At 42.3% G+C, this 11,303-nt stretch overlaps 1 protein-coding gene across 1 annotated transcript; it reads left to right on the top strand.

The window, feature by feature from the left end:
- The first annotated feature begins 532 nt into the window (after positions 1 to 532).
- On the top strand, positions 533 to 4,695 carry LOC120437851. Its single transcript, XM_039608412.1, has 8 exons — positions 533 to 559; positions 688 to 954; positions 1,031 to 1,273; positions 1,372 to 1,596; positions 2,830 to 2,898; positions 3,059 to 3,082; positions 3,166 to 3,207; positions 3,865 to 4,695. Exons 3-8 carry the CDS (start codon positions 1,069 to 1,071, stop codon positions 4,089 to 4,091), a joined length of 792 nt encoding a protein of 263 aa, XP_039464346.1. The 5' UTR covers positions 533 to 559; positions 688 to 954; positions 1,031 to 1,068; the 3' UTR covers positions 4,092 to 4,695.
- Positions 4,696 to 11,303: the final 6,608 nt, after the last annotated feature.

Below are 11,303 nucleotides of genomic sequence, written 5' to 3'. Positions count from 1 at the left end.
AAAAAACAAACAAACATAAAACATAAAAATTGTTTGACAAATTTGGGTATATTCCACTCAACACAGTGAAGATGGTTTAAACTCAAACAATGCAAAGTACACAAAATGTCCTTAGGACCCTCCAAGGGACCTAAACTAAAACATTGTAACTTGTGTACATATTTTTACACACACACATTCTCATCTATGGATGCACAAACAGAGTTTTCAGATATTTTGGTTTACAGGGTTACCAAACACTACCAGGCAGTCTGATTTACAAGTGCAAAATATTTATGAGCACAATTTGAACCAAACCCAAAATGCTGTTCTTCATGTGGGAACTCTGTCTGATCATTTGATGAAACAACGTGGTTTATGTCCTTTCTGACATAAAGCCTGGTGATGTTGGACGTTAGTCACATCAGCTGACTGCAGGTTGGAAAATCTGAATTGGTTGTTGGTTTGGATCTGTGTGTGACAGGGTCTGCTTGTTTGTGACCTCTGACCTTTAGTGACCTCTGCCCTCCTGTTGCAGGTGTGTGTGTGCTGCTGCTGTCTGCACCGACCGTTTCTGCAGGTGAGTTGATGGAAGTGAAAACAATCAGTGAGACTCCAACAAGAACACAAATACACTTACTCTGTGTGTGTGTGTGTGTGTGTGTGTGTGTGTGTATCTGTGTGTGTGTGTGTGTGTGTGTCCTCCAGTGTCTCTGTCTGTCAGTCCAAACCTTCAGCAGTTCTTCAGAGGATCTTCTTCAGTGTCTCTGAGTTGTGTTGATGATGGACAGACAGCTGATGGATGGACAGTGAAGAGGACCAGAGGAGGACGCACTGAGGACTGTGGAGCAGCTGGTTCAGAGTTTAGTAGGATTAACAGTTCCTTCTGTGCTCTCAGTCTCTCCACTGGTGGAAATTTCCTGTGTGTAAGCTCATCTGGACATCAGAGTGATGAAGTCTCCATCAGTGTCTCAGGTACAGACAGATGTTCCAGCTGTGTCTCTGTTTCTGTCTGTCTCTGTGTCACTCTGTTTGTGTCTCTGCTGGACAGAAGGAGGTGTGATCCTGGGGATTCCTGCACTTCCTGTCATGACAGGAAGTGATGTCACTCTGTACTGTACACCCAAAGAGGGAGAAAGACGAAAATCTTACTTCATCAGAGATGATGTTACACTTGGATCTGGACCTGAAGGAAAGTGGATTCTCTCTAAAGTCCAGCGGTCTGATGAAGGTCTCTACTCGTGTTATACTGATATTCATCCACGTTCTCCTCAGAGCAGACTGAGGGTCAGAGGTCAGGACACTGACATAATTTCCTGTTTAAAAAAACCTGATGTAACATTGTGACCTGATAATAAACTGACTGAACCATCTTCATCATCTTTCCTGCAGTTCCTCCCAAAATCATCCATCCTCCTCCTCACTGTCCTCCTCCTCCATGCAACTCCACAAACGTTGCTCCTCCTGTAGAAACTCCTTTTACTCATCCTCCCTGTTCTTCTCCTCCTCCTGCTCCTCCTCCCTCTCTCGTGGTTCCAGTTGTAGCAGGTCTGGTCACTGTGGTTCTCCTGGTTCTGGTTCTGGGTGGAGTTCTGTTCCTCTGCAGTAAACTCAAAGGTGATAAACCTGCGCAGAAGTAAAAGTCTTGTTCCTTTATCCCTTAAAGCTGACGAGAGCAGCCGCGCTCCCATCAACTCTTTTAAAACCTGCTGCAGGAGGAGTTGGAATAATAATGTTTGTGCGTTTGAAAACAGAGGAGTTGTGTTTACACATCACGCATTCAGCTGGTCCCAGGTTTCCTTCCACTCGTGTATCTGCAGTAGGGCTGGGCTATATCATACCGTTCATGGTAATACCGGTATAATGTTGGGCAACGATAGGAAAATGAAATATCGCGATAGAATATGGGTAAAGCGCGCATGCGCAGTGCCTATGTTTACATACGCACATGGCGGCGACGCAGAATGAGAAGAGCAAAAGTGGATCGTTGAATGAAACGGATGAACCAGAATTGGTTTGTAAAAATGCTGCAACTTCAGTGGTGTGGAACTGGTTTAGTTTTTGTCCGTCAGATACACAACAAAGCACTATTTTTGGTAGCGCATGCTAGCAGGCCGTCGTTATTACTGTGTTGTTTGGAAAATACGGCACACTTAAAATCAATCCTTTGATTTTTCTGAAAATCGACAGTGTCCCTTATAATCCCGTGTGCCTTATGTATGAATTCTGGTTATGTTTACTCACCTCGAAATTATTTTATGTACACGGCGCTCGAAAATCTGTCAAATGTTTCAGCACGGCTTTGCTAAGCTACGAAACCGCACCGCTTGATGGATTGTCGGAGCATTACGGCTATCGTGGGAGGCACCTCGCAGACTGATACGTTCTGTGCTTCAACATAATATTACCTCTTTTTAAGATTTGTGGATATTATACATGGTTATGCTGAGGATATGTCGGCCAATTTCCACTGGAAATGCCTTTTGGTTAAACTGTCAGCAAGGAATTGCATTTGCATTGTTAATTTTTTATATAACTTTAATGCACTTTAAAAAGCTGCTTATTTAAGTGGAAATACATTGATTTTTTTTTTTTTTTTGCACTAATAAAGTTGTGGAGTTTTTGTCTAGTGTCAATTTTATCGTCAGTTATATTGTTATCGCAAATTTTCAAATGTATATCGTGATAAATATTTTTGGTCATATCGTCCTGCTCTAGTCTGCAGGAACAACAAGTTCACAGCACTTCCTACTGTCTAACAAACACCATCACGCTGTCAGCACGAACCATCACATGAGTTTGATGTGCACCATTACTCCTCCTGTGCTGATGTTTCTCTGTGTGATGTAGGAGGTCGGGGAGCAGACCTGTGGAGCTGTGGAGGTGACGGCTGTCTGAGACGGAGCGTCTGCCTCTGCTGTGAGTCTCCTTCATGTTTCATGTATTATCTGTGTTTCCACCACTGGAGGGCGCTGTGGGTTATTGACGTGTGGGAACAGTAACCAATCACTGCAGTCTGAATGCTTCTCTTTGGTCATGTGACCATTTGATCTCTGATCAGTGTGTTCTTCAGTTTCAGGCCTGTTTCTGCTGACTGCTGCAGGTGAGCTGATGTTCCTACACCTGTCTGTCCTCATCATGACCTCTGACCTTTGGTGACCTTTAGTGACCTCTGTCCTGTTGCAGGTGTGTGTGTGCTGCTGCTGTCTGCTCTGACCGTTTCTACAGGTGAGTTGAAGGTAACAGGAACTCTGAGGTGATGTAGGTGCTCTGTGGTCGCTGCTCCATCATCATGTCTAACAATCCTCGGTCAGCCTCTTCTTCTTCTTCTCTTCTTTATCTGACTGACTGTTTACAGCTGATAAATAAAGTTTCAGCTTCTGTTTAGTTTCTCCTGTTTGCTTTAAGAGCTGCTGTTTCATCAGTCTTTGAACAGCTTTTTAACATTTATTTCTGACTGTAGGAGTTTTTTTATTCTTTTTTTATTATAACACATTTTTCAAAGTTTATGAAACTCTGAGGGGAATTCAGTCTCTTGGTGTGTCCACACTCACTCAAAGGTCCTCGAACACTAAGAAAAAACCTGGCTTCCACATGAGGAACTACAAAGACAGTTCCTACAGTTCTAACAATGTAACCTTGGCCTGCAACACCCACAGGTTTGGTTCAGATCTGACCCACAAACATGTACACCTGGGTCAAAGGTCCGAGCTGTAGATACAAGGCTGGCCTTCAGTGCAAATTTACTTACAGCAAGATGTCCAAGGCTCTGTGAGGTTATAACAGGCAGCTCTATGTCTACAATATGCAGGATTCAAAGTACTTCATGATGTAATTTGAGTAATAAAGACCTTCTGACTCCTCCTCTTTATCCTCCTCTTTCAGCTCCTCCTACTCCATGTGAGTCTGTGCTCAGGCTCTTCTGCCATCTAGTGGTCTTCTGTCCGTACTGCATCTCCACTGGTCTGCTGCTGTCCATCTGCTGCAGCAGGAGGACACCGAACAAACCAGCCGTCTCCATGGAGATGATCCAGCATGATGGAGGAGGTCAGGGACTGGCTGAAGATGGTGATGATGTCACTGATGATGTCACCACTGAGCATGCCTTCTGAGCTGCAGACTGTGTGTCAGGGTACCAGCATCTGCAGTATTTCTGTATCTTGATTCCTCTTTTGCTGTGTTGGAGAAAAGTTCTAGTGTTTACTGTCAGTGTGGATTAGTTGGGTTTGAGTTTATCTCTTCATCCCTGTTTCCTGTGAAAGTCTCTTCTCTGTTAAGTTATGTCTCCTGTGTCTCATCTCCCTTTGTTTCATGTTTTCACTACATGTCTTCTCTGTCTGTATTGTGCCTCCTGTACATTCTCTCCAGTCCATCACGTGCGTCTCTTCCCATTGTCCTCTTCTAGTTCTTCCGTTCTTCCCTCTCGTCTCCTGTGTCATGTTGTGTGAATTAGTGTTTCCTGTTTTACTTTGACAGTGTCACATCCTGTGTTCAGTTTTTGTAGTTTTGCTTCCTTTGTGTCGTCAGGTCTCCCTAATTACCATGTGTGCTTATATTGTGTCTGTTTTCCTCTGTGTCTCTCACGTCATGTTCCAGTTTTCCTTGTTTTTTTGCTTTATTTTCCCCAGTTTAGTCAGTGAGTCTAGTCTCGGTTTCACATTTTATGTATGTCAACATTCCAGCCTCAATAAATGACTGTCTTTCTGTTCAACCTCATTCTCGGCTCAGTTGTCTATATTTGTCTCCTCCTCCTCTCTCCAGCTGATCTGTCGTTGCAGATCATGGAGCTCTGATGTGTTTCTATCAGTCAGTAAGTTTACCTCAGCATACGAGGTGAAAAACTAACTTCATCATCTTTTAATCTGTTACTGAGGTCTGGACGATGAACACACCCCTGTAAACCCTCCCACTGATTTTTCAGGATATTCTCTTACCCAATAGCATGGTCACTGCTAAATAAACACAGCTGTGTGTTGAACCAAAATCATACGTTTCCATGTAAAAATGTCCTGATGCACGCTCAGTGATCCAGGTAAGGAGATCCCTAAAGGTTGACTGTCGATCTGACCTGTGTGACCTCTGAGGCTCCATCACTGAGTGTATTCAGCAGATACAGACACAGACATTTCCCCTGTTCATGTCAGTGTGCAGTGCTGTTTATACAGCATCCACCTGACCGCTGAGACTGGGAGGAGTCACAGCTCCTGGGTGGGCCGGGTCAGGAAAGCTACCAGATTAAACCTGTGGATCCAGCTGCTGTGGACCCAGCTGCTGTGGATCCAGCTGCTGTGGAGCCAGAGGTTTCTTCATAAGAGGGTCAGAGTTCACAGGTCAGATGAATCACTCAGATCCAGGTTTGTCCAGAGACAACGACGGCTCCAGGACCTGAGCCAGAGAGACGACCAGGACTGAATCCACCCAACTGTACAAAAACACTGGACGATGAAATATGTAAATAACAACTGAACACATTTAACTCACAATAGAAGAGAGAAAACATGTGGACTGTTAAAACTGAGAAAATGAACCACATTAATAAAATGAGCTCCTTTTTAATTGGCTGGCATAGAAAGAGCATGTTAGAGAGGCAGACAGAGGCTCAGCAGCTGTAGAGTCATGTTCCTCACTGTGAACATCTCATCATCTACAGAACATGATCTCATCAGGAGGCTCAGGGTTCATTTAACCTTTGACCTTCAGCAGCGCTGCTTTGACCTTTGACCTCCAGATGTGACCACGATGGAGAAACAGCATTGTCTCCTCAACAGAGGATCGGGTTGATCAGACACTGCTGGGACTAAGGACTCTTTCTAACTCGTCCATTTATGTAGAACAGGACTCTAGACTTTTTTGCCATGGTTGCACCGGTGCTGGGCATCATCACTGATTTCTATAATCCATTCGATTCCGAATCTCAAAGTCCTGATTGGATTCAATTTAGCCTCAGACAGTCAGAAATATTATATCAGTACTGATTATTGAGATTTAAATTTATAATCTGAATACGTATTTGCTGGCCACATTACTTTATAGAAGAAAAGGTCTAACTCTGGGCCTAAAAGGTCTTGACAGGAAACACAGGCTTGTGCAGAGCATGCTTTGCAAAAGTGAAACCGAAAGCAGAGTCTGAGTGCAAGTATTTTGAGCAGGTTATTTTATTATGGATTTATATCTTTGATTAAGCTTTGATTAAGTTTTAAGCAGTTGTATTAGATTGAAATATTTGTTTTATATATTTTACATAAGTCAAGATCAGTACACACAGGATGGCCTTAGCCTGGGTGCCTAAGCTGAGGTCAAATAAGGTGCAGAGCGAGGGCAACACAGCACACACACACACAGCAGTAGACTCATTTAGTAGGGGAAAGTTTAAGCCTGTTTTGCCAGGGTTGCAGCTTTCAGGTTGTACGTGACTGTTTGAGAAGCCGGTGCAGGATGTTCCAGAGACAAGCGATAGCGAAGGCGAGCTGAGGGGACGACACCTGGATGGAGACGAGACGCGATGTTCTTTTAAACTGTGTCAAAAGTTAACTGAACGGTTGTGGTTTTGGATTGACGTAGGAGATATTAAGTCTGCCTGACAACAGGAGAGGGGCTGTACTACTTCACCCCTATAAAGTCTTTGTTCTGAATATTGTCAGTTAGTCCAACACTGAATCTGCACCGTGTTGGGCTCCACATGTGTATTCATTAAAATGTCGTCTAATTGCACCCGGCAGGATCAGTGGTCATTATTTTTGGTTTACCTCCTCAATGTCTGAACCCTAACATTTGGGGGCTTCGTCCGGTGGTTGAGAGAAGGGAATTTTGGAGGTATAGACGGAGAGATCCGGGGTCCGTGGTGATTAGACGGGCAGACGCTAGTCAGTGGTGAAAGTGAGGAGGCATTCCCGGGGCATGTAAAGGTAAGACACTGCCTGTTGAAATATATTTCAAAAGGTGTCACATTGGGCATGTCAAATTAAAGCCTACTCACTGCAATTACTGGTGAATGTCTGTTTTGATTTTGGTTTTGATCGTAATCTCATGAGCATGTTGGTTGAAATAAGGATAAGTTAGAAGTAAAAGTACTGGGTTAAAGTCCCAAAGAAAAGGAAAAGAATTAAAGTGAGTTAGAGTCTCACGTAGAAAGTAGGGAATTTGGTCATTACGTGGGTTAGAGTCCCATTGGTCATTTGGTCTACGGGTGATGGTCATTTGTGTGGGTTAAAGTCCCCTATGTCCACAACGGAAGATCTGCCTGAATCTTACTCCTGTTTGGGAGTGTAGATTGTGGGTTCAAATTACTCTAAATTTTTCTAGAACGACAGCGGCGTCTGTTAAGAAGCGCATTTTCTCCTTGGTAACGCTTGCGCCTGGGCAGGACGCTGACCCTTGACCTACCGGCGAGTAGGGATAGTACGGCCGACAGCCGGTGAGAATTTGGGAACCTCAAAAATTGCTAGGAGTTAAAGTCTCCTATTATTGCGCTTTTTTGGGTACTGGTAAATTAAGTTAGGGCTAGAAATCTGGACAGGGCAGTTCGAGTCTGGCCTGGTGAATTGATCGCAAAAAAACCTGGGGTTTGTCCGTTAAAGTCGGTTATAGTAAATTTATCGAAATTTGTTAGGACCTACAAGGCCTGAAATCTGTGCAGTTGTAATTATAAGACGTCTGTGTAATATAAAAGAAGAGATCTTTGTGTGAGAGGAGTCTCTCAGCCAACAGTGCACTGGCTGCTGATTCTATTTTTAGACAGTGTGTGTGTGTGAGAATGCAAATGAGGAGCCATGACGTGCATGAACATGGTTGCTTTCGGTTTCGTGTGTGATCTAGCTGGATAACTATTGTTTGTAGATGTTCTCAAATGCCTGTGACTGAGATGCTGGTTTTGCTCACCAGAATTGTATAAATAGAGTGTGAAGTTATTACTGTGGATGTATAGGAGTTGACTGACTTATGATAGATATATATATATATGTTGAGTGCATTGTACAGTACCTAAGACCAACATATTACTTTAAAGTAGTAACCTATCGGGAGCCACAAATGTAGGTGTGTTTTATTTTTCAGTTATGTGTGTGGTGTGAGAAGCTGTGAGAATGAGTAGAGATTTCAGTTTTTTCTTTGACTTGCTTTTTCTGATTATGGAAAGCATGTCTAAAATACTTGTAGGAAAGCATATGTTGAGTGATTTTAACCGTGTGAATGCTGTCAGTATTTGATTTGAGTGACTCTGTGTGATTGGTACTAAATAAGTAAATAGGTAATAATAACATTAAGGACTATACATATAAAGAAAAAACAAAGAGTTCGGTTAGTCTGAAGAAACAGGAAATATGGCTCTGTGTGCCTGTGTGTGTGTGTAACGGGGCTGCATGCCCATAAAAGGAACAGAGTGTGTGGGGAGAACCCAGAGAGAGAGAGAGTTAAACTCTAGGTGGAGAAAGCAAAGAAAAGAAAAGAAATGAAAAGGATATTAATTCCACGCTTTAGTGTGTTAATACAGGTGGACTTCTCTCAACCTGGAACCCTGAGTACAGCGGCAAAAGCATAGATCAACACAATTGGGAAAACAAGCCAGTTTTTTGGCTAAAAGTTATAGCTTCACCTGTCACTCTGTCCGGACTCTGAGAAGAAGCTCAAAGGACAGCTAATCTCCTGATGAAGACCGACAGAACATCGTGGATCAACAGCAGACAAAAGGAACCGAACCATTAACACTGACGACACCAGCAGCAGCATGTAAGAAATTCACCTGATGACAACATGTACTGTGAATTACAGGCTGGGCAGTTGAACAGTGGGATAAAGAACTGTGGAAAAGCATTGGGCATTGAGTTTCACATTTGCCACGCTTGGAGCAATCTTGGAAGAGAAGACTGAAAAGATGACTGGAGAAGAACAAGAGAGCAAATGAAAATAAGATTGACTGACGACTCCAGAAGCAGAATGGAGGAAACCTCGTGATAAAACATGCAGGGGGAACTGGACGCTGGTCAAGAACAGTGTCACATGACTGGGGGGCACTGATTCGAAGGCACTGAATGTGATATTTTGCCAGGCTGGAACTTAACGTAAAAGAAGAATACTGAAAGATCAAAACAGAGAAGAAACAGACTGTGTTTGTTGGAGCTTTGAAGGCCGCACAGGACACTGTGAAGAGAAGGACCAGTGTCAGGTGAACCAGGACAAGTCTGACTGCGAGAATACGGGATATGATTGGATTGAAATTGAAGGCTGGACTCATGATGGTTTAGGGATGTCCACCACGTCACAACAAAGAGGTAAACAATAGCAAAGGTAAAAATGGTGGAAGAAAATAACTGACAACTATATTAATGAATAGAAAAACACATGCACAAATTGTTACATGTGAAATTATTTTTGGAATGAATCAGAAGTGAGATAGTTTGAATCTAGAACTCAGAGAAAAGATGCATTAAGTAAAACTGATTACAATTTAAGATGCAATGAAGAACACAATGAAGGCATGCAACGAAGAAAACAGCTTACACTGCATTTACATGACCACATAATGCAAGGAAGAACACGCTTACATACATGACATAAGTTGGTATTGCTGATCAGTGAGAGAGAAATGGGTCGTTTAGGCACCCGTGATAATAATGAAAATGTCTTAGTTTTGTTATTTTCAGGGGCAAGCAGACCTGGACCAATTCTCCAGATGCAGCAGTCGGAGGAAAATTATAGGTTAACATCAATGGATATGGTACGGCAAGTTTCTGGGTGAACTGTTCACAGAATGATGTGTCCAGGAACCTGAAAAGCAAGCCCTAATGCCTGGCTGAAGACCAGGAGGGCTGTTATTTAAGGTGGGAAATCGAAAAGTTTGGGCTAGTAATTCGGGGAAGGAGAAAACTGACTGTTTAACTGGAGAATTGTGAAGGAGTCTGGAATACTGCAAAGCAACATATGCAAAACCATACATACAAACAGAAAATGCATTAATCTTAAGAAGACAAAGACAAGCTCATGAGGATTAATGCGTAGACATTGATCAAACTTGGCTAAGAACACAAACACATGCAATTTAATCAGCTTGCTAATTGTATGAGTGATAGAATGGTGTGAATGTTTAATAAAATAGACTTAAAAGTTTGAAGTTGACTCAAAAGAAGCTGCATGACGAGGGAGTGAGCTCTGGAAGAGAAAAATGATTAAAGTAGTTTTCATAAGAGTGAATTAGGAGTGCTCTTGCACTGAGTGATCAGAACCAGTGATTATTATAGAAAGAAAATGAAAATAATTGAACAAGGTGTTAAGGTTTAAACAGGCATTTCTCTTGTCACGGCAACCTGTTGAGATGTGACTCAGTATGCAAATTAGCTGGAGTGAGTGGTGACGAAGACACTTCCTTTGTGTCTGTGTGACTGAGGCTTTCAGTTGAGGAAACAGAGCAGTGACTGTGGAGGATTATTTTGTGACAAATATAATGGTAGAGTAACAGGATTCTTGATTACGGTGGTCAGGTCTGTTCAGCGGAATTTGGTTTATAATTGTTTGTAATTTGGTTTATAACTTGTTTATAAGTTAGTGATGATACGTTGTTGTAAAGGGGGACCATTGTTGTGTGGAAAACGGTGCAGCTTTTGACGAGGTTTTCGGTGTATTGAATGGGTGACATTTAAGATTGTGTAAGATTTTGAGGTAGGTTGTTGTGTTTTATTTTTAATAGAGGGAGTTTTAATAAACATGGTCCCTTAGTTTGTAACAGTGCACTTAGAAAAAACCTATTAGGTGGTTTTGTTTTGTACTTTGATGAGCTAATAAGCAGCTCTCTTTTTCTCATTTTTTGTTCTGAAGCAGGCCTGGAAGAGGGTGAACAGCGCTGACAAAATTCTTGGGAGAACAAAATAAGGTGGGCTTTACAGATTATAATTGGCTGAGGAGGAGACCTGATTGGCTGTGAGTCTCTGTCTAAAAGGATTGTAGCGATTCAATCCAGTCAAAAGCCTAAAGGACTAGTTTCCTAAAAAGGAAAACGAAATAAAACAAATGATTGAGTTCATTTTGCTGATGTGGAGTGTCTCATTATTTGGCGTGGAAGGTCCCATATCAGCAAATATCTCGTGTGAATGTGTGTGATTGGACCAAGGTGGGAATGAATAAAATGTTGACAAACAGGAGGAGTGGAAGACTTAATTCTGGGGATGCTGACTTTTAAGTGGCTTTGAGGGAATTTCTGTTCTACTGACTGGGGTTAGATTTTGGTATTACATTATATTGTTGGGTGAAGGCTTGATGCTATAGGGGAAACATTTTTTGATATAACTCATGTTACCATTAACGGAAGAAACATATGTTTGATATTTTGCTGCTAT

This window comes from Oreochromis aureus, linkage group 3 (assembly GCF_013358895.1).
Source record: "Oreochromis aureus strain Israel breed Guangdong linkage group 3, ZZ_aureus, whole genome shotgun sequence".
Classification (NCBI taxonomy): Eukaryota; Metazoa; Chordata; class Actinopteri; order Cichliformes; family Cichlidae; genus Oreochromis; species Oreochromis aureus.
This window is presented reverse-complemented; position numbering and strand designations above follow the sequence as displayed.

Bases quoted from the DNA above. Each gene is read 5' to 3' on its own strand.
- LOC120437851 (XM_039608412.1), top strand. From the start codon at position 1,069: ATGACAGGAAGTGATGTCACTCTGTACTGTACACCCAAAGAGGGAGAA. The intron at 2,899-3,058 runs GTGAGTCTCCTT...CTTCAGTTTCAG, and splicing joins ACGGAGCGTCTGCCTCTGCT to GCCTGTTTCTGCTGACTGCT. The intron at 3,083-3,165 runs GTGAGCTGATGT...GTCCTGTTGCAG, and splicing joins GTTTCTGCTGACTGCTGCAG to GTGTGTGTGTGCTGCTGCTG.